This window comes from Neolamprologus brichardi, chromosome 16 (assembly GCF_056152115.1).
Source record: "Neolamprologus brichardi isolate AB-2024 chromosome 16, ASM5615211v1, whole genome shotgun sequence".
In the NCBI taxonomy this organism is placed as follows: domain Eukaryota; kingdom Metazoa; phylum Chordata; class Actinopteri; order Cichliformes; family Cichlidae; genus Neolamprologus; species Neolamprologus brichardi.
Genome location: NC_142119.1, coordinates 28,310,964 through 28,334,772, shown reverse-complemented (window position 1 = coordinate 28,334,772; position 23,809 = coordinate 28,310,964). Strand labels below are relative to the sequence as shown.

The following is a 23,809-nucleotide window of genomic DNA, read 5'->3' as shown; positions in this document are numbered from 1 at the left end:
ACGAGGCACATCTGAACTTGTCAGCACTAAGGATATACTTCCCAAAACAAAACAAACATGCAGTAAAACACTATAAATACCCTGCAAAAGGCTTCAAAATGTTCATCACAATTGCTTAAATTGTGTGTCAAACAGTGTTGGTCAAGTTACTTGAAAAAAGTAATCAGTAACTAATTACTGATTACTTCCCCAAAAAAGTAATCCCGTTACTTTACTGATTACTTATTTTCAAAAGTAATTAATTACTTAGTTACTTAGTTACTTTTTAACAACACGATTTACAACCTGAATAGGTGATAAAGCGATAGATCTTCAGCCCAATTCTACTTTTTCTACATAATCCATCATACAAAATGTAATCAAATGGAAAAGTCTCTTTTTAAAACTTGTTTTATTAGTTTAAATCTTTTAACTTTATGCATCAAGCAAAAATTTAATTATATGCAACATTCTCTGACTGGAAGAAATTTGTTCAATATTTAAACCTATTTTCTGCACATTCCAGCACATAAAATAAAATATGTTTTGTGTTTACACTCACTCTTTCAAATAGATGCAAGTAAAACACAGCAGAAAATAAATAACATCAAAGACTAGCAGTCCTTTTGCTCTATTTTCACCTGTAAAGCAGGAGTGGGTGGGCGGAGGTTTACCCTGGTGCAGGTGTGCGCAGCGGTCAGTGGAAGAATCCGCGAGTTTCTCTGTGAGTTTCCCATTACCAGTGTTGCCAACTTAGCGACTTTGTCGCTATATTTAGCGAGTTTTCAGACCCCCTAGCGACTTTTTTTCTAAAAAAGTCGCTAAAAAAAGACGTGAAAGCGCATATCGCTTTTACTCTAAACAAGCAGCGGGTGCTGTAACGCAGTCAGTTCTTCTTTTACTCTTTTACTCTTATGCTGTTTTGTGGATCACAAGGTTTAAAACTACTTATAAACACACACACACAAAGTAACTCCACCAGAGTGCCTATTTCGGGTCACTTTTGCCGGTCCAAGCCCGGATTAAGGAGCAGGGTTGGAATTGTGACATTAAAAAAAACAATAATTGCTAAAAGAAATTTAATTTGTAGTTCTAAATAAATTCTAAATGCATTTAGGACGTTTTTTACTCACTTTATGTCTCTTCCACGATGTTATTTCTCTCTCCAACAACGTAGGTTACAATTACATTAGCATGACCAATTATGCAAATTAGGTGATGACGTCATTTAGCGACTTCTAGCGACTTTTAGGACAGCCAATAGCGATTTTCCTTACTGAGGAGTTGGCAACACTGCCCATTACGTCGTTGCGCACTCGGTGCTTGCTTGGAAGTTTAGGGGGGGTTTTCTTCGCTGTAAAAAGAAGTTTTCTTCCCACGCACAACGGACACTAATGTTTTTGTCACTTTTTATGGACTCAAACTCAAAGTAAGGTCAGTACTTCCACACTTTAAACGCTGCACGCTCATACTCTCTCCGCACTCGATATATTATCCATTGTTTATCTGCACACAGCTGTTGTCACCAACGTGGCACCCGCTTACGTCACTGTCATGAGACAAAAAAATCACGTTTTTAGTAACGCAGTAACGCAGCGTTCCTACGGGAAAGTAACGGTAATCTAATTACCGTTTTTGCAGTAGTAATCCCTTACTTTACTCGTTACTTGAAAAAAGTAATCGGATTACAGTAACGCGTTACTGACCATCTCTGGTGTCAAACAATGTTTTTATGTAAAAAAAATTGTCATTTTTTACCGAAATAATACAATTTCATTTTGTAAACCCAGATTGCCAGATTAGAAGTATCAGACTATAATTTTAGTTATATGTATCGGTGAAAACACTTAAGATGCTGTTTTCAGGAGAAGAAGGTTATAACATTTAAAACTGAATGTATTATGGCCTTGTATGAACCCAGGAGGTGAATATGTTTAGACATTTTGTCAGAATTCACACAACATAGTTCAACAAATTGAATAAAATCTGAAAAAAGACACTGATTATGACATGATCGCATTATAGTTTGCAGAATAAAAACTTTCATCTGATAGAAATCCCATCCATTTTGTCATATGAGATGAGCCAAGACATTTGCAAAATGCTAGCAAATAATACAGAATGTTCTTCCTTTTGTGCACAAATACTATAATACAGGATTTCACAAACTGTTTCAAAAACTTTAACAGAAATGAGACAAAGCAACTGATCAAACTTGTAGAATTGGATCTCATGTAAGTAGTGTCCTCCAAGTCTTTTGCATGTAACCAGAGCACATTCATCGATTGTCACCAGGACCTCTGAATCAACTGAGCCAGTGTTAACTAGAGTTCACAGAATGTCAATGAATTTAGTGACCTGTAGTAATTAGCAATGACAGGTGATGTAATGTGCTGGAGAACTGAGTTCAACTGATCTAAACTTTGACATGACACCTGAAGCAACTACCAGTGGGAGAGATGGATACTGTTGAGTGACATATGAGTGGGAAAGGTAGGTATAATCTAGTAAACCTCTTTTAGCAAAGACAAGAAGACACATATGAAAGCAACACCAAGAAGGCGTTTCAGCAACTAACATTTAAGTTCTAAATATATATGTTATTTCTAAAACACTGACATAAAGGTAGCCTTTGAAACTGCCCTGGATATAAGTCAAAAACTGGCAATGCCACCCCACACAGATGCACACCCTTTCCTCCGAAGATGTATTCAGTTCTCACAATGTATCTGCCATTATTGGAAGTGACAGAAAATAAATGAGCTGTAATGACCACTTTCTCATTTAAAGTGCCAATGCAGTTTCAACGGGAACCTCTTTGAGCGAATATTGCTTTGTCTAACAAAGCAAGTGATAAACACTAAATGGTAAGCAGCTAATATACAACACTAATCAGATGAGCTGTATTTCACAAGCAGTATGCAAATGACCAGAGAGATTGTCTTATTAATCTTAATGTTTTCATTTTCTAACCACTACTTGCTGAACTGTTGCGCTGTTTTAAGTTCTCCCAAGCTTGAAGTGGCATTATTTGAATGGAACAAAACGGGAGTCGCTTATGCAAACCTTGCATATCTACTGGTCAAATTTGAATATTGTCAATAAATCATTAAAATGATTTTGGGTGCTCAGAGTTGTGAAACTATTTAACCACTCATTGTCCTGACATAATGCAACAATTTGCAAGTTGTATATTTTTGCCACTTTATGTAGCACTGCTGTTGCCATTTCATTGGGGACATACTTAAAGACACAAGTCCAATTAGAACTCATGATGTTCATTCAAAATTTGTTCAAATTCTTAGGAAGTCATGGGAAAAAAAATCCAATGCGACAAATGTAACAACTATTCGCTGGTGTTTTACCTGTATTCACTGATTGAAAATACAAAATGTTCTAATGCAAAAACAGCGGCTAGGAGATAAACAGTGGGCTCTATTAAAATTTGTCAGCTATCTTTCTCCAAAGTGTGACAGCACAATAGTTTTATACCCTTTATCAATGTTATGGTAATATAACATTTGCAGTTTTTAAAAGTACAGAAAGTATTACAGTTCTGCTATTGTAGAAATTCATAAAATTCAAAAGCAGTTGCAGGCCACCCATGTAGCTAAAAATCATGTTTTCTGAGGTGAGGTACAGATGTGATATGAATATGAACCCATGTTTCTTGTCTGGTCTGTGGGCGTACTAGTTACTTTAGAGGTCACATGAAGTGTTTAATACCTGATTCAATAAGATTTCTTAGAATTTACTACTGGGTGGTCCTACATGCCTTTTTAAAAAATATATTTGTGTGTGTGTGTGTATGAATTCTTGGAGACACCAAAGCCTGCAGAGACAGACGCCCTGTGAAGAAAATCCAATATGCTGTTCCATAATGAAAAGGGGATCACAACACTACTTAGTGGGCTTGATACAGTCCATTCAATCAGAGGCTGCCAACATGCTGGGATTTAGAGGCAGTAGCCCTCACCAGTGGCTCTCTGAGAAAAAGAGATAACAATGCCGAAACAGTGGAAACAACACAGAACAAGTTTTTGAGCTTTGCTGCTGTCATTCTAATATGAAAACTGATTGCCCAGTTGCATTAGTTAAAATAAATAAATATATATCCCACAACAAAAATGATTATTTACTCCAGTGAAACATCTGTATGTTTCACCTGTGTTGAATTCTATGTAATTTGCTGTGACAACTGGTTCCTTCATAAAGCCAGCCAAAATGTTAGCAGTATAGACCTGTGTATGCTACACCCCGTGGCGTGCTGTGGAAAACTGCAGCTGTGGTACGCAACCACTTCTTTGAAAATTCACATGTCGAAGACAGCAGCACAAGCAATTAAAACAGCTGCACAAGCAAACGTGCAGACAATAAAACACGGTGGTAAAGAATGATGCATCATCAAATAGAGCCTTCACTTTTATTTGTTGAGAAGTGCCAGTCAATCGATTTACCTTAAGATCGTTTACATTCAGCTGTGCCGATCATCGCTCGCGTCACGTAAAAATCTATATAGTTTGTCAGGGCAGCTGGTGTGTGAGAGTGAGTGGATAGGCAGTGACAGATTGTTTCGATCACACTCTATTACCGTCTTAATGCAAGTGATTTGACTTTGCATGCGACAAGGGCTCTGAGATGCTGATCTTGTTATTGGATTTCCTATGATAATGTCATAAAATGTCATCAGCTGGGAAAGAGATGCATCTATCATGCATGAGCAAGTGTCAAAAGTAATAACACTTTACTATTGGCGCTCCTGTGTAATTTTCTGGTAAGAGTACAAGTTTGTGTGTGTGTACGAGTGGCTTTTAATGTGAAAAAAAACCGTCTGAAAAATAGAGGTTGCGGTGATGGTAGCGGTGCTCTGTCTGGTCTTTCTAGCTTAAAGGCATAATATGCTGAATGGTGAGAGATGTCTGCAGCCTCATCTGGACAAAATGAAGATGTCGTGCTGTGTCTAGAGGCTACACAACACTCCCATGTGTCTGGCTGAACTACTTGAGAATGGTCTAACATTTGAAATAAGGACGTGCAAGGGCACTCAAAACTATTAGGGTTGAATTTGAAGAATCACTCAATCCCTGCTACAATGAGATAAAAATAGGTAACCACAGAAAACCAATAGAAGCTCTGGATAATTAACACACTGAATCATTATTTTCTTCTAACCCCCCCCCAAAAAAACAAAACAAAACATAATAACACTTAATAAGAGCTATCAGTGACATAAAGATCTCAAGTGAAAAGAAAACCACTGAATTTGAACTGATTTGGAGATGTCTTCGAAACATTATATTTAAACCACTTGGCTTATATTTAACAGTGTTTTGTTAAATATAAGCCAAAGATTTTGATGGATTTAATTTCCATTTCAGTTTTTCCAGTGTGTGCCAGCTGGGACTTTATGGAAAGCACTGTTAAAGTCTAGAAAATGACCACAATTCATCTTTAAATATTGACTGATCTTTATTCATATTGAATTAAAAATATATTTTTGACAGATCCATGTAACAAAACAGAGGGAATATGTATTTAAATGTATTAGCTTGGGAAGGGTGTCAATTAACCAGTAAAAAGAAATATTTAAAACTGGTAAAATGTGACAAAGCAGGCCTATAAAACTAAGTTCTCAATCATTCTAGTGAATCGATACAAACAAATTATAATTTATGCTCATTTAATGATGAAACCTACTTTCTTCCTAACTTCAGTGTAATTTAATGAACAGATTCAAGGGCATTTGAGGAACTTTCCAAACTGACCACATTCCCAGATATACATGTAAGTGCTGAACATTGCAAAATGGTAGGATTGCCACCAAAATCATCAAATGCAAATGCCAATTTGCTATCTCAACATAAGTGTGTCATTGGTCCATATTTGTCTGTAAATGTAGTGTAAATATACAAAAACTATGGCAAACATTTAAGTAATTTAGGAACAAACTCTCAGTAGTTATCATTAGTAAACTATACAGTGTCATCAGAAAACAGCACAAAACAAAAAGAGCTGTCTGGTTCATTTCCTGCATAAATAATGCAAGTTATGTTTTTTCAATAGGTAAAATAATGCAACAGACAGTTATACATCTAATTTTAAAATTGTGCATCCATTCAGTTTCCATAGGTATCAAGATTTTGGATCAACATTTAGATCCTAAGTTTAATGTGGACCATTGAGCTTCAGTTCATAAACATTATGTCAGAACGAACTGCACTGCTTGATTGCTACTGACACATTTGCTACAATGCCACAATGATGATTTTGGTGGCATTATTCACATTAGATATTAGGTGTCATGACCAATCCACCATGGTAAAAATAATACAAAAATACCTGTAGTAAATATTTATTTTTCATGTCTTGTAAGACGTTATTTGTAGGCAAACGTAATCGTAACAATTAAATACACCCCACTGAATCTCAAATGCTGCTGCTTTGTCAGAAACCCCTGACATTACAGAAATATGCACGACTTAATCTTTGGTATTTGTGCCTCAATGTACTGATCATGTCAATACTGGAAATGGAGTTAACAGTCCAGTTTGGGGGGAAAAAAAGCGGCAGGAAAGATGGTGATGCAGTGAATCTTTGGAAGCTTTGCCAGTTACGCTTCATACTCAACACTTTTTTTGTTTTTCTTTTACTGTTTGATTAGGTTTTAACACCAAAGATAATTTGTTAAATTCACAAAATGTTCAGATTTTGACAAGCCCCTTTACAACACGAATCCTCAACATTTCAAAATGATTCTTTAAAGTTACCTACGGAAAATTTAGAAGGAGCTTTCACATATAAGTTGGGAATGAGGCTTGTTTCAGTACTGTCATGGCCAGTGCATCAAGGCTCCAATGCCAATGGTCACTTTGTGCAAAATCCAGTGAATTTAAAATATTAGCTTCATTTAAAAACAGAAGGTACCTACTTAACCGGCACAAGCAGTGCAATGCCAGCATCTCAGCATCCAAACTGTGAGTACACTCTTGGGGGTACACATGATTTTGCTACACCATTCAACCACTATTTTCCCAAATAAATGGATGTAAAATAATCACTGAGCTTACTGCAAATGGAAATTAAAATATTGTATAGGTTCTCAAAATTCCTAAAGAGACACTGGTGGATTAATAGCATTAGTTAGGAAAAGGTTGAAAAAGGGTGATGTGATACTGAATATTCATTAGTATTGCAACAGCATTTTAAAAGTGTACAAAAACTTGAAAAAAATAAGACTCAAGAGATGAATAATACTGAGAGATGTGTGTAAATGTAGTGTTGGTAATAATACACCCATTATTTTAAAAAAGGAGAAAAAAAATCACTCCTACAAAGTGAGCAAGAGCCAAGGTTGAAACACAAAATCCACAAAAGTTGTGTGGAAAACACAGTCACACATTACAGGAGAATGATGGCTTGGGGGAGGGGGTAACAAGAAGACCCTGCAAGCGTTTTTTAAAGTCAGAGTTCACGCTCAAATTACATTTACAGAATATATATATATATATATATATATATGTACTGTATATATATGTATATACATACAGAAAAGATATTCCCCAAAGAAATGATAAAATACAGTAGATCACTACTAATGCAATGATGCAAGGAGAAATAAAAAACAAATATCATAAAGAAAGCATCATTGTTCTATTTACAGCTGCACCTGGCCACCCTATTCCTTTTTTATTCCTATAAAAATATTATACATTTTTTTATTACTTTTTCCCGTGGTAAAACTGTTGAGCAATCTAATCTCTGAATGTATTTTCAAAAAAAAATTATTAGTTCCCTTGTGCAGTTTTACCATCAGTTCAGTACATTGTAAACTGTGCTTACTTAACCACCTACCCAAATTTGTCATGGCATTGTAGAATTTACAAATATGAATCAGTGTAAAATAGCAACATCTGTTATAATGATAGATTATCATTGTGTTTGCCTTAAAAAAATGTATTTTTTTGTTATGTACTGAACAAAAACTGATAGCTAAAATGTAATGCAACCAGACCACTCAGACCATTGGTGTACTGAATTTCCTTATACTGTAAAAAATATCCTAATGATATGAAAAAGAAATAAAGCAAATACTAGAGATATGCTGTCCTTCCATAGTCCCCATTACTAGGCTTGATGGATCTTAATATAACTAGCTGGTCTATTATTTGGGGCCTTCAATAACCCACTCTCAGTTACATGTGCACCACTCAGTTTCTAACGCATTATGTTTTGACATTAATTACATAATGTTACCCTAAATATTAACATCAGCAAAAAAACTATAACGATGTGTAAATAATCTAAGGTAGATGGTAAACTTTATCTTTTTTTCATATTGACAATACACACATTTTAATCACATGGGGTTAGTAGCAAAGCCTTTTTTGGATATATAGCCTTGGCTGGTTAAACCTGGTCAAACCTGCCAGCTGTTGGTCATGGGCTGAGATGAAACAAAATAATCTTAACAAGTCAGATACTGTGAAAACGGTGTCAGACAGCCAATTGTAGTTCAGTAGTAGGTTGTCTGAAAACAACTCCTTGGTAAGTTGCATGAATTTTTTTTGTAGTCGGCAACTGACTGCAAATTGTTGCGGTGACCACTCTCAACTGTGACAGAATTGCAATGTCACCTGGTGGGAGATGATGCGTGTCCAAACAGTGACATTGCCCCTTAGACTGACCATAATCACCTCTATTGGTGAAGGTTTGAAAATAACTGGTAATTTAAAAATGCAGAAAGATTGTTACCATATTGCAATCAATCTGAGTCAGTCTGCATCGATGGGCGCATATCATCTTAATTAGGTCTCATTGTTATAGGGGACTCAAAACAACTGGTTGTATCTGGTTATATTCCTAAAAAAAAATTGTAGAGGAATTTCTGAATTTCCATTTCAGATCAGTAAGGCTTTGGTTGAACTCTGAAAGTAAGTACTTCAAATGAATTTCTGTTGTATATGCAAACAGATTTGTGATTTTCACAGTTACCATATTATAACAGATTGTATGTAGTTGCCAGGTTACCCCGTTTACTCCCAAACTCTCTCTGTCTTATTGCTGTTTTATCTCTTTCTTGATGCACCAGAGATGCTTTGAAGACTCAAGTGGTCTCAGACCTGGTCCCTGTCTTCGAAGCAGCCACGCATCTACAAATTCATTACACACGACTGCAATAAACTGCAGTCTGTAATAGTGGTGCAATAGATCACGGTTGATCCGTAATCAGAACCGATCCCACTCCACGGTTCGGCATGCACATGATCCGAAGATTCGAAAAAGAAGAAAAAAGTATGTGTATGGTGCGCGTGGTCAGTCTGTCAAGCGATAGCTATGGTCAGCGCTAGCGGTCCAAGTGGAGGAGCAGAGGAGGTTGCGGTATTTAAGCAGCCCTTTGCTGCCCAAAGCGACAGGGCTAAAGCTATTACAAAAGCTATTGGGGTGTTAAGCTGCAGACAGGAGGCCGCATTCTGTTATGCAAAACAAGGGGTTTAAACTAGTTAATGCGTTAGTTGACGCATTGCAGCCCCACGCACGGGGCGATCCGCGGTAACTAGTTAACGGAGATTTGTCGCGTTAATGCAGTTATGGCATTAACGTCATTTTAACGAGATTTACGCTGACAGCACTAGTTTAAACTATGATGAACGTGCTTGAGCCACGCTATGATATCCTGTCGCGCGTTCACTTCAGTGACAAGATCGCTCCAAGCATGTATGAGCAGGAAAAGTTTAAAGTTATGGCTGAGCTGTCCCAGGCATCTTCTGTTGCCCTAACTACAAATGGGTGGACCTCCAAGGCAACGGAAAGCTACGTGACCGTGACCTCTCATTAAATCACAGCGGAGTGGTAGATAGAAAGCCCTGTACTGCCAACACGTACTGCCCTATATTGCACCTTAATTTGTTTTTATATAATTGCGTGGAATGAGTCTTGAGTTGAATGTTTTTTAATAGGCAAAAAATACTTAAATAAGTAAATGGCGAGTTCAATTTTTGTCTTCTTTTTTTTTTCCTGCTGATCCGAAAATTGATCCGATCCGTGACGAAAAAACGTGATCCGATCCGAACCGTGAGACTTTTGATCCGTTGCACCACTAGTCTGCAACCACTGTTTTCTCTACTGTGACTGTATTAGACAACATGACAGGCATAAGACGATGAAGCTACTTATTAAAAAGAAAAAAAAATCACAATGAGACCCTGAACACCAAAAGCTATAGTAAAACAAAATTTATACTCAACTTAAAACATAATTACATTTTTAATACTCAACAAAAATATGAAATATAAATACAAATTTTACCAAAAAGGCTCATTTACTGATTAGCAGTCAGCACTGAGAGGGAGTCATTGTGCTCCTTTACTACTTTACGCTTATGAAGCTTTCACACAGAACATTACAGACTGCTGTATCGTTCACATTGTGCTGTGATTCATGTTAACCTCTTTCATGATCACTTTTTCCTCTCCGGACTCCTCTGGTTATGTTCACTCAATAATGACTGCTTTTCATTTTTCACTGCTTGAGCCGCACGACAGTGTTTGCTACAAAGAATTCTATAGTTACCACAGAGGAGGAAAAAAAGAAAAAAAGAATGGCAATTAACTCTGGTCCTCTCTGCCAGTTTCAGTGCTCTTGCATCTTCCACCCTCGTAGCTTTTATAACATTGATGCATTGACTGGGTAACATTTCTTGAATGCTAATACCTACGTTTTAACCTCGCTGCAGGATTACAACCTATTGCCTGTCGTTCAGGGTTTCTCAGCTGGTGCACTGGGTGAGATGTTGGGTAACATGATTTCCCCACAGAACAACAAGGGAAAGTGGATGAATTAGCATTCAAAAAGCTAAAAGCCCCTTGTGATGGTTGCTGGCTGAGAGCACCAGTAGGTTTTCTCGTCCACAAGATTGGCTGTATTTTCCCACAGAGAGCCATTTCAAAGCCTTACAGTGACTCTCAACTGCTGCCGCTGCACTTAGACACACAGCCATATAGTAGTCCACAAGCACTACTGCTTTTTTACAGGTAATGGTAAAAATTGACTTACATAACTGACATTAATCTGTAAAAAATATAGAGGGGGCAATTTTGCTCCATAAATTAGAACAAATAATGTATACATAAGAGTATATTCAAATGATAGTAAATCAGAATACTTGTGATTTCAGAAGTGTAAGACAGTAGATCAGATTTCTAACAGAACAAAGACCAAAGTGATACTTAACATGATAAAATTCACTATACAATTCCCATTTCTGTTGAGATGCATTTATTATGAGTGCTCTTATTGTGGTATTGTGGGACTAATCTGTCTTCCATTATGATTACATTTCAATAGGCCTGATGTCCCTTTTTGATTTAAAAATGTGTGCCTCAGCTGGAACTCAACTGGATGATTATTATTTCCATAAAACCTGAGAGGTGGAGAAATGTTGTGCCAGGGCAACATCTGCGTTTTGAACAGAAAATCATCAGCACCGCTCATCTGAATCTGTAATATTGAGGCACAACGTTGTGTAACTGTGCTTGTGTATTCTTTCAGCACTGATACATGCACAGGGGTTAGGCAGCTTCGGCCCTCTATAATACCACACATATATATGCAGTGATATTGTAAATGTTATTGAAATTAAGTCAAGCTAATCATATCTTTCTGAGTTTAAAGGCTAGGTCACCAGTTTTATTTATGACGCTCAAGCTACTTACTGCTTACCACTCTGCATCTGAGAAAAAAAAAGCTGAGAAAAATATCTCTGGTGATCTCATCACTGATGCCAAGGTAATCTTAAACAAAAATGTTTGGCAGGAAATAAGCATTTAGGAAGAAGGAATATAAGAAGTGTTTTATGAAGCAGGCTAGAGTTGCGTTATTGGTGATGTAGCTGACATTTGTGACCCTTACTCAAAACTAAAATTGAACATATTTGATGGTGATTTTTTTTTACACCTCCTCTTATTAATCACTTTAATCCCAGAACATTAGAAGTACAAAATCACTAGAATATCCCTCTAATCTCTTGAATGTAATAAATAAACAATCAAAAGCGATGAAGAATCCTTCAAATTAAATATTGCTACCGTGTTTATGTTTATAGCTTCTTTCCCCCTGGTGTTGATGTCACTGTCAGCCCCAAGTGATATTCTTTACAGAATGCTTCTTTGTTAGTTAAATGCAAAATAACCCCCAAAAAACACTCAGGTGTTATCTCACTGTAAATGAAAGTTGGAGTGTGATGGAGAAAATTGCACGAATTGTTGCTTATAGTGAGAATAACACCAACGCAATTTGGCTGTGCCAGAGTGTTAAGTGCTAATAAATTATCAGCCCCGACCTAAATTAGGCTTCAAAGTCATTTGACGACAGATGCTAGCACTCTCCATCATAATTTAATGTGGCATCTGGCAGTACTGTATGAGTACAGCAAGCTAGCCAACAGTAGATTTAGTGATAACTTACAATGTCAAACACCAAGACAGAAAATGTCCCTTTTTTTTTACTTGTTACAGGGTAATAATGTAGCTGACCCTTGCTTTAGCTATCTTATACCTAAGAGTAAGGGCAGATAGTGACTTTCTTAGTTTTCTCTTTTTATTACATACAACAGTATTAACACAGAGTGGTAAAAAAAACCTCCTATAGGTGTTCTTTTCCTTTTTCGTTGCTTGTGTCTGTCTGGCGATGACATGTAATTGGCTTATTTCCAGCCATGGAGAGTTTTCCTTTTTCCGTCATCTCCACAACGTTCTTTTGTGGCTGCATTACTGTGCTGTTTACCCCATCCCTTTATTGATCAAATATAGTACATTGTCAGACAAGTTGAGGAAATAAACAGGTCCCTGATGGATTAACAAACAAAGACAGACAAACAAAAAAAATAGCCCCGCTATACTCCGATAAAGATTTTAAAATACTGTCTTTCCCCCTCAGTTTGTGTTTCTCCAGAAACATGTTGTTGTACCTCTTAAAAGATTTGTCCATTCTTAAGCACCGGTTCCACTGAAATAAAATCTCTTCTACTGCAGTTACCAATGTTTTAGTCAGTCACATGAGCTCATGAAGGTAACATTGAACTGTGCGGTTTGTTCGCTGCTCGGACTAGATTGGTAAAGATGAGGAACAGCATGGAAAATTACAGTGGAATTTAAAGGGTCATCTTGTGAGCAGTCAACCTTCTAATCCAAACTTGCCGTGGCAACAATGTGTCAAACGCTGCTCAATCAGGTACCAGGTGATATCACAGCTGTGGCGGTATGTACCGTCCTGTTGGCCCGTTTTAGTGCTGTAACTCTGGCTGCCATTATCGACATTGTCTTTTTCAAGTACAAGGTCTAATGTTGTTTCTCCTTCAGAACATATTTCAAGTGGCGGCAGACTTATCTGTCAGTGTGCATGTATGAAATAATGTGTGGTTATTGTAGGTGTATCAAGCCTACAGGCATGTTAACGTGCTTCAGGTATGATTTGAAATATGTGTGTGTGATAAATGTCTGAATTTCATTACTGGTGCAGTGAAACGTAAAAGTCAAAGCAGCATGACGGCAGGCATGCAGGCCACATCTGGGGTTTTCAGCATGACTGCAGGTTTGCTGGTAAGTCATGACACAACTCTATGTGCATGGACATTTGATTGACTGCACCCAAGCAATAGCAGTTGTGTGAATAGTACAATGTGTGCATCTAGCTGAATGGAAAATGTGCCAAAAGGACAGTGAACAGTGATTTAAGGGTGTATAAAGAAAGACATGTGAGGTCATGAAAATAACCGTGCTGGGGCTAACCACAGTTTATTTTTTCCTCCTCTTTTCATCTTTGATTGTGTTAATATTATTTATGTGCAATTTTGATTCTAAAAAACTGGACTTTTTCTTTTCCAGGACAGAATACACAACAAAGAGATGTCTGTGTTTGCTTTGGGGGCCAAGGAAAAAGTAACAAAAGAGGCTGTTAGTGAATGTTATTATAGTTTTGTCATAGAAAATGCAAAACCAGTGAGTGAGAATACAAGATTAGCAGACATGACAAAGAGAAGTGTTAAGGAAAGGTGAAAGAAGAACCCAGTTTGAGAAGAACAGCATGGAAACGTGAGGACTGTTTACTGTCCATTCATCCCCACCCATACCCCTCTATTCATCGCTAATGTGCTACAGGTGGGTCACTACACCACAGTGTTCCTCTGTCTGTATGGAGGGGGTGGCAATACATTGCCTGTTTTCATAGCAGCCTCTGACAAGTATTCCTGGTTTTCAGCCACAGCAGGGCGAATGCGTCCATTCTGGCGGTAGAAGAAGCGTGTGCTGCAGTCCTGCAGGTACTCAGGGTTGTGCAGTGAGGACTTGGGAGGGAGACTGTGCTGCCAGTATTCAGGATTGTCAAAAGAGGCTTTCTTGCCTTTCTTATCAAACATAATGGTGCTGCTGGTAATGCCTGAGTGCAGAGCGTGTCCTGAATGCCCCGGATGCAGGGTGTGTGATGGATACGATGGGTGGGGGAGGTGGCCAGGGGGTACCACATATCCAGTGGAGGAGATGGTGTGGCTTGATGTTGGTGGGTTGACTGTCTGCAGTACTGATTGTGCAACGGAGGATCCAGAGCCAGAGATGGAGACTGTGCCAGCCAATCCATTCTTGGCCCCAGCGTTGAGGAGGGTATTCAGGTACAGTGGCTCGTTGACATACTCATCATCACCATGAGTGGATTGACTTTTGGGGGCAGCAGTGGCTCCAGCCAAATGCAGAGTGTGGCAGCTAGCTCCATCAATCACTGTGTGGGCATCTCCATTCCTACGCCGTGTGACAAAGGGGTTTTCCTCTACAGGGATGAGATAATCTGGAAACAAAAAGGGGATATTAGCATTAGCTAAGGTCTCTACAGTTCTGTTATTGAATGTTATAGTGTGTGCATATCAGATGCTTTCAAACCCTTAAAAGAACTGGGTACACATTTAATATATTATTTTAGATAAGTACTGTATCACAACACAAACTATGTCATTTAGCTCATTTTATCCAAACATTTATAAATTTGATGAAGACATTCAAAACTGTCAGAGTAACCTGAATTGCTCTTGTCTCTCATGGCATTGCCTTTTGCTCCTCGCTCTGCTAAAAGACCGGTGGGATCGGCGCTGTAACGCTGTCCATTAGTGTCCTCACCTCCGCCTTGCAAGAGGAAAGGAAGCAAGAGAGAGTTTTAAAGTATGCTACTATGAAAACCTTATGTCAAGATCCATATATATTTTCTAATAAACTCCGAGGCAGAGCTATAACTGTAGCCAAGTAACTTTAATTTGGGTGATTTAGGGATGACATCTTTATTTTTCATGGGCTGACCGTACAGTACATGGATTACGATTAGTGCTCGAACGCAGCCATTACCAATATGTTACACTCATCTCTTTCACTTCTTACTTCTCCAATGAAGTGACATTATAGACACGCTTGCATTGTTAAACTCACTTTACCTACCCAAACAAATATTGGCAGCAAGCATAAAGGGAAAACGTAGAAAAGAATAACTTGAGTCACAATGTCAACAAATAATTCAGGACATTTTCTCTGTTCCGATCTCACCTATCTTGTATACTGTGACATGACATTTTTGTCACTGTGTCACTGGCTATGGCGTCACCTTGTGGTACATTCAGGCTCAGTGACTAAAAATAAAATGAGGGCTGATTTTGTTTCGCGAATCCTCCTTTACATATTATAATCAAACCAGATCTTAAAATAAATAAACTGTACCAAAGAATTCTTAGGATATGTCATTAAGTTTCAGTTTATTCATGTAGAGTTTGGTAATGTTTACAAAAACACAAAACATTATGACTCTATGCTTGATATTTGTTCACAATTTACTGGTATGAGCAACCCAATGTATTTTTCAGAGTCCCTCAATTGAATTTAATCACATGACCGCTGCTTTTGAATGTCATTCTACTTTACCTTGCACTGTGGTGAGAGTTGAGCCAGCCTCAAGGGTGCTTGACCTTGGGGATGCCTGTTTTCTCAGAGTGCCATTACAGCGGGGGTCATCCTGGCTACCTCTGCCAAATCCACCAACAATTTTTCCTCCTGAGGCAAGTTCCTGTGGAGCGAGGCAGCTTCCAGAAACAGGGGGACCAGAGATCACTCTCGGCACGGCAGCCAGCATATCCTCCATGCTGAAACTGGGATCCTGACAGCTAAATTGGTTCTGAGTAGAAGTAAATGAGAGAAAGGGTTCAGTTAGGATAGTACAGGATAGTACATTACCTTCAAGGGAAAACTGCTTCTATTCCAATCTTTTGTCTACAAACTAGTTTGATTTTCTGGTGTGGTACAAGTACAAAAGCACAAAAAACAATATAAAAATTACAACAAAAAACGTAAGACAAAAGTGACAATTGAAGTACTTTGTACTATTGTCCATCTGCAATATTAAAATGTGACAGGCAGGGGAGACAAACAGCAGTGCCAAACAATGATATGGCAGCATGACTGCCAAGTACAATTAAAATAAATTTAATTAAAAGGCTCCATGCAGCAAATCTTTAAGTAGCCATATCAGAAATGTCATGCTGTGTGCATTTGTGTCTACACTAATAACAAAAAAGGGCTTTTATGAACCTCAGCAAGTGCTTTACTCTGTTTATCTTTTCTCCCCCATATTTTCAGTAAGTTTTATTTTTTTAAATGTTTTATTAACTTATTGTTTTATTGACTTTTCCTCAGGTTATGTCTGAGTGGTCTGTGATTTTACGGCAACAGTATATGGAATTTATTTCCCTTAAAGTGGACCTCCGGCTATTTACCTTATTTAATACTAAAAAAATTGTTATAACAGTGGATGAAACATGGCTAAATTACCAGATAACGAGGTCTGCATATGATTAATAAACATTTTGAACAATTTGGGATGCTTTGTAAAATGTAAATTAAAAACAGAATGCAATGATCTGCATATCTCATGAACATATACTTTATTCAGAACCAAACCTGCATCAAATATTTAAACTGGGAAAACGTATCATTTTAAGAAAAGTAAGTACAGGGCGATGTTTACAGGATCCCCTCTGTAAATATCTGGGAACAGAAGATATAAGTTCTCTCTCTCGCTCATATTCATTCATATATATATATATATATATATATATATATATATTACAGCTGTTCAACAGTTCGTATTTTTTGATTCACCACACGCCAAATGTTTTTAGCTCGTGAAAGCTCTGAACTACATACAGAACTGCATGCATACAAGCTGTTCTCTTTGTCCAAAGGATGTGGCTTCCGTGTTTTCCAAAAGAATTTCAAACATGATAGAGCTTTTACCTGCATTTCTGAATAGCACAGCAAGCTGTGTACACAGTCGTGAAAGTGTTTCTGAGCCATGGACGGATTTCTATGAGTCTGACCTATTTTTAATTTGCAGGGCATTAAGGGCACAAGATCACAAGCATGATCCAATATTGATTTTCACTCTTGTCCCATGTGCACATGTCCACGTGCAAGAGATTTCTCAAGATCCTTTTTATCCTTTTAATGATCTTATATACTGTAGATGAAGAATATTTCACCGTCTTTAACATTGTTCCTTGAAGAACATTATTATAAAATTGTTCCACAATTTGTAGATGCACTTTTCCCCCCCAGATTGATGCACCTGTGTCCACCTTTACTTCTAAGAAACTCTGCCTCCCTGAGATACTCTATTTATACACAATCATGTTATTGACCTGTAGTCAGTTAATTTAATTCTTTGCAAAATGGTCCTCCAACTGTTTCTTTTTAATATTGCTCACTTTTCCAGCTTTTTATTCCCCCATCTAAACTTTTTTGAGATGTTATTAATACTTTTCATAAAATAGCAAAAAGTCTCAGTTTAAACATTTGCCTTTTCTGTATCCTTCTGTAAATGAAATATGGTTTATGAGATTAGTAAATTATTGCAACTTTTTTAATTTACATTTTATAAAGTGTCCCAACTTTTTCAGAATTGGGTTTGTATCTAAGATACAAATGGCTTCATACTCTAAATGCACAGTTTCCAACAATTTCTTTTCACTTTTGGGTCTATATGGTGTCACACAGAGACAGGTACATACTGATAGAGAGATCCATAATACGCTCATCACACGCACACATCTCACCCAGTGAACCTTTTGTTTGTCATACCCAAATCAGTAGAAATCTGTCTTAAAAGATCAGTGTCCTTAAAGCGGGAGAAGCTAGATTCCTTTTTTCAGACAGACGGTGAATTGAGGAGTTTTATCAAAGTACATTGTAGCAGAAAATTATTTTGAACTATGGAAAATAATTTAGTGAAGTCCACAAATACAAATCTAAAGCAGGAAATGAGCTTACTTACTTACAAGCTTACTAAGTTATTCCAATAAAGTTTTTACTGAGTACCCAGTTACTGATGACATCTGGCTCTTGTCGCACAGTCACGTAAATCTTTTTTGTTTCCTTTTTTTTGTTAACTTAGAGATCGGAGCAATGCAATTATTAGCAAATAGGAGCTTTAAACAAAACTGTGCCTACTGCTATATTTTGTCCAAACCTTTGCTTGAAATCTCAGGAACTTCAAAGGGCAGAATTGAGGGCCATTCTCATTTTCTGTATGCAACGGCATCGTTCTTTTTTCCTGATATATTACATGTGGAGTCTTCCCCAGTTTCTCATCTAGTGCTCTACATTATAAGCCAGAAGCAATTAGTTGAGGCCTTAGAGCTCATGCTGTTTTCTCATTACAGTGTAACTGCAGGTATATCTACTAAATTTCCCTCTTTCAATCCTCATTTATACCTATCACTCATCAAAAAATAAAAATAAATAAAAAAATCAATCACTAACCTTAACACAAATATAAAACTGTGGAGTTTCTTTAAATCATATTCAAACACATGCACAGCTGTATTACTTTGTACCCTGAAGATGAACAGAGACTTAATCCAGTGTGAAGTAAAATATTAACTACTACTTGAAGAGTCAAGTAAAGTGCCCCGTTCACCTTTTTATCAAAGCACAAGCTTTTGGCTAGGCTAAGCGTCTTCATCGCTTTAAACTAAATAGTTTTTAATCTTACCATGCATTTTCATAATGACATTTCGGAGTATGGTGGCAATGTCTGTTTAAGCGAGTGCAGAACAAATTTCTTCCAGTTATGAGTCACAATAATAGAGTGAAATATGGCTGTATAAGTAAGTGTTTTAATAATCAAGCTCATTACAATAATCAACCTATTTGAAATTAAATTATTATGAAGTTATTTGCATTCACACTAAAAAGAAAGGCCCAGTAGTGGAAGAAAAGTATAGGCAATAGTAGGGAACAACAGAGGGATTGTAAATATATATACACATCAGGCAAATACATAATCATTCACTCTCTGAAATGCACTAAAACAGGTTTGGCACATGTCTCTCATTGGCATTCAGTGGGTATTTTTATTCTGACATAAACACAGGGGATTTTAGAATACAAAATGTTTGAATTCTGGCTGTGTGACTGGTGCTGTGATAGATTTAAGTCAAAAGAGAGACCATGAACATTTGAACAGTCCAAGAACTGAGGAGATCTAGCTGTAAACTCCAATTCAGAAGAAGGCAATTACAACAGTTTCACAAAGGAGAAAGACGAAGGAAAACAGAAAGAGAATTGGACAGCAAGAGACAGATGGGAGTGAATGCGAGAAAGCTGTGTAAGTGCAGTTTTAAGGCCTCAATCTTTTGTGCTTGAACAGAATAGTCCTGCATTACACTGAGAAAACCATTCCCATATCACTTTAGAATGCATCTAAATGATTTGAGTACTTTTGCTATATTGTCCCATTTTTCATCTTTCAACCAGCCACACTGCTACTATGCTTAGAAAGAACTGGTAATAAGAGATGGTAATCCAGAGACCATGTCAAATTAAAAGATAAGAAACAAATTTAATGAAAAAAGTAAAAGAAAAACACACAAATTAAAACTTAAGTTCATTAAAGAAGTAATAACAAAAATAATGAAAAAGGGTTGGTCCACCAGTCTTCCTTACAGTGTTAATGAAGGGATTTACTTGGAAAACACAAACTGGCTTACCTAGGTTATTGCAAGAGTTTTTGAGCTTTATGACTTTACAGTTTATCATTTAATAGATTTAATCTTGTTTACAATGTTAATAAATTATTTACAAATATTCCAGCTAAATATTTTTGTAGGAAAATCTGTGGACATCAACAACAGTACAGTGAACTGAAAACTACACTAAAATATTGGGTTCGATGTCTAGAATGTAGAAAACCATTGTGACTAATGGCAGTTGGCACCTCCTATTACTACTGTTACTTCTAGCTTAAAATTCTGATAAAAACAGAGCAACAAGAACAAATTAATTGTTGAGTGGGTACATCAAAAAACAGTTGAGATCAATAGCCCATCCATCTCGACAATGACTACATTAGGAGTGCTAATGCAATCGCATGTTCAACCAGCTGGCTAACCAGATCTGTCATCTTTTTAAAGCTCTATTTAGATATTTTACATAGACAAGAGCAAGTCATTTAAGAACTCTATTTGCTCTTATCACCACTGCCAGCTGGGTATACACAGAAGAAAATTAGTTGAACATTTTATGCACGCTTGATATTGTGAAGGGGTGTGAACCTACACCATAATCCATAGCCTTTTCTTAAGCCTATTGCACCATTGTGGTTCTGCCAGGGCCACTACAAAACCTAAAACTAATTATTAAGTGAAATGAATGCAGAACAAAGTCTGAAACAGGAGACAAACCGTGAGTTGTTGGCTGGCAAACTTGTGATTTATTCACCACCACCCTTCTAGCCTCCAAATGTGGACTTAATCTCTCTTGTCACAGCACAGATGCAGTGGCATCTGCCAAAATAGCAGTATTTGACATGCTAAGATGAAAACATGCTGTTAAGTCTAAGCTATTTTTAAAAATTCCTCCAAGTTTAAACAATCTATTTCCACTGCAAAACACATTGTGCAGTCCCATTGCATAATGATCCACCTTAATAACACAATGTAAGTGTATCTTCAGTATTTCTTCCACATATTGAACATTGTATTAGGGCGCTTGAAATAAAATACCTTGTTGGAGTCCATCCTTGCGCGGGGAGTGTATGCCAGTGGGGGAATGTTGAAGGAGTGGGGCACCAAGTACTCCTCAGCATCCATCAGGTCATCTAGTTCCTCCTCATCCAAGAGGCTCTGGAAGAACTTGCTGTCACTGGGGCTGGGCAGCTTCATGCGATCATCACCCTGAGTAAAGTTTGATTCAGTTCAATTCAGTTTTATTTATATAATGCTAAATCACAACAATGGCCTCAAGGCATTTTATATTGTAAGATACAAAGTCTACAATAAAACTGAGAAAATCCCAACAATCAAAAAACAAAACAAAACCCACTATTAGCAACAGTGGGATGGAAAAACTCCCTTTTAACAGGAAGAAACCTCCAGCAGAACCAAGCTCAGGGAGGAGCGGCCATCTGCTGTCACCAGTTGGAAGTGAGGGAGGGAGAAAAACATTCATTGACAATAAAGCAACAAGTCAGAGACTGTGGTTTGGGGCCTTGTCATTAGCTCTCAGGTTTGGCAGATCCATCTAATACTTTTGAGAAAGGCTGATATGCAGAGAAACAAGAAAGGGAGGGTGGGGCACAGAAACCACAACAAATGTGTATGGGGTGGAAGTAGACATTAATAGATATATTATCGGACGGAGAGTGTTTGGAGTGAGGTCCAGCTTGTTATTCTGATAACATATTAGCTATTATTTTTAACACTTTTATAGCCTCTGCAGCTTGTATTTCACTGAAGTTAATTTGAAAATATCAGAATAACAAGTGTGATAACGTCAGATTTGTTTCATGACTGTTTTACTTGTGTTACTTAGAGAAACCTTTTTTGAATGAGCACTTATTTTAACACAACATAAACAAAGTCCATGTTTTTTTGTCTTTTACAAAGAAATGGGAAACAGAAAAACTCTCTATATGAAAAACTGACACAGTAACCGAAGACACACTATAAAGATAACATACATATTCCAATACCATCAATTTACCTACCTGGATGACCAGATATCTTTGGGGATCTCGAGCCATTCGAGTGAACTCAGCAGCCAGCTCCTTGAACTTGGGTCGACTGTCTGCATCAATCATCCAGCCTGAAAGGCATTTCTTTATTATATATTTAACAATATGATGTTCCAAATAAAAATAACAAGTGTGTGTGTGTGGGGTGGAGATGCCATCTATACATCTTATTGATGTGTATAAGTTTCCCAGTCAACATTCAATTTGAAGCTTCATCAATCCCCATCAGGATCCTGTTTTTTGTTCCTGTGTAAATTTACTGTTACCCCATTTAACTATTAGGAACAATAAGTTGAGAAGGTGTCAGTGGAGATTTGGCAGTGCAGTTGAGTGGTCTTCCTACTTTGGTGTCAAGGGTAATGCCTCCATAGACTGAGGCTTTGGATTAAAGGCTACATAATAATACACAATAATTAGACTTTGATATCATCTTTCAAGCATTATTTTTTGACTATCTCTACAGAGTGAATAATTCATTGTGAACGGGCCACAGGGGTGGCTGTAGCTCAGGAGGTAGAGCAGGTCACCTACTGATCGGAAGGTTGGTGGTTCGATCCTTGGCTCCTCCAGTCTGCATGTCAAGTATCCTTGGGCAAGATACTAACCCCAAGTTGCTCTCCGATGCGTCCATCGGAGTATGAATGTGTGTGAATGTTATTAGATAGCACTAAGTATAGATAAAGTGCTTGTGAGAATGTGTGTGATTGGGTGAATGTGGCATGTTGTATAGAGCGCTTTGAGTGCTCCGAGAGAGTAGAAAAGCGCTATATAAGAATCAGTCCATTTACCATTCAGTCCATTTGTGATAAATTGAAATTATTCTGAACTTGAACTTATTTCCTGACTGGTCGATATGGTAGGTTAAATCTATCATGATGGTGGTTTCAATTGCACTCAAAGCAGCTCTGTATTACACCATTATGCTATTAAGTGGTGGTGATAGTAGAGTCTGGTGTGTTTGCTCGTGTATTGATGGGGCAGATGTGGTGGATTATCCCTGGGCCAACTGTGGTGGGAATGTCTGGGTAACAAAAAAACTGTAGCTAACCTGTGAAAGCTTGACATCAGTCGCATAACATGAAAACAGGCCGTATTCCCCAACTTCTTAAGATTTTTGAAGATTTCATTTTTAAACCATTTTCCAGAATGCATTGTTTCATAATGATTAATTAGATGAGCTTAAATAAAGTTCTCTTCTTTATTCAAATTTAAATATAAATACTGTTTCATCGCTAGAATGGCCATATGGAGCTATGTGCTCTTCTGCCAGTTTCCATGTGAACATGATGACATAATGCCAAAGCAATCATGTGGTCTGGCCTTGAGTACAGGCTGACTAGGTATCCAGGGAAAGGATGGTTAAATGTGGCTTTAGATGTGAATACATAAATACTACACAAGCCATTTCAAATGTAAAATTGATTATCTTTTGTCTTGGTGCATAGCGTCTATTATTATTGCCATTAAGGCAGAGGATAGTGAAATTAGTTAAAGCTTCAGAAGTACACTGAGCACATGAGCCTTTTCAGCATGTGCAGTGTTGCAGAAAGAAGTCAGATAACAGGCAGGTGATAGTAACCTCTCCCTGCCGTGTCTGTGTCCACTTGCCAGATTGGCGCAGGTTGAGGGTGACCGTAAAAGCCAAGGTGACAGAAACGGCCAGAGGCTGAACCTTGGAGAGCAGTAGAGAAGGCTGAAGTGGTGCTGGCACCCAGTCTTTGTCCTGTCAGCAGTGGCC

General features: G+C 37.6%; 1 protein-coding gene across 3 annotated transcripts in view; it reads right to left on the bottom strand.

The window, feature by feature from the left end:
* Positions 1-5,445: 5,445 nt before the first annotated feature.
* erbb4b (erb-b2 receptor tyrosine kinase 4b) overlaps positions 5,446-23,809 on the bottom strand; it is a 309,821-nt gene continuing 291,457 nt past the window's right edge. For all 3 annotated transcript variants that reach the window (XM_006802355.3, XM_035912788.2, XM_035912787.2), the window contains exons 24-28: positions 22,045-22,142; positions 21,062-21,232; positions 15,927-16,176; positions 15,039-15,143; positions 5,446-14,811 (exon numbers count right to left, since the gene is read on the bottom strand). In XM_006802355.3, the coding sequence (XP_006802418.2) occupies positions 14,141-14,811; positions 15,039-15,143; positions 15,927-16,176; positions 21,062-21,232; positions 22,045-22,142 (1,295 nt within the window). In that variant the 3' untranslated portion in view covers positions 5,446-14,140. The remainder of the gene's footprint in view (positions 14,812-15,038; positions 15,144-15,926; positions 16,177-21,061; positions 21,233-22,044; positions 22,143-23,809) is intronic.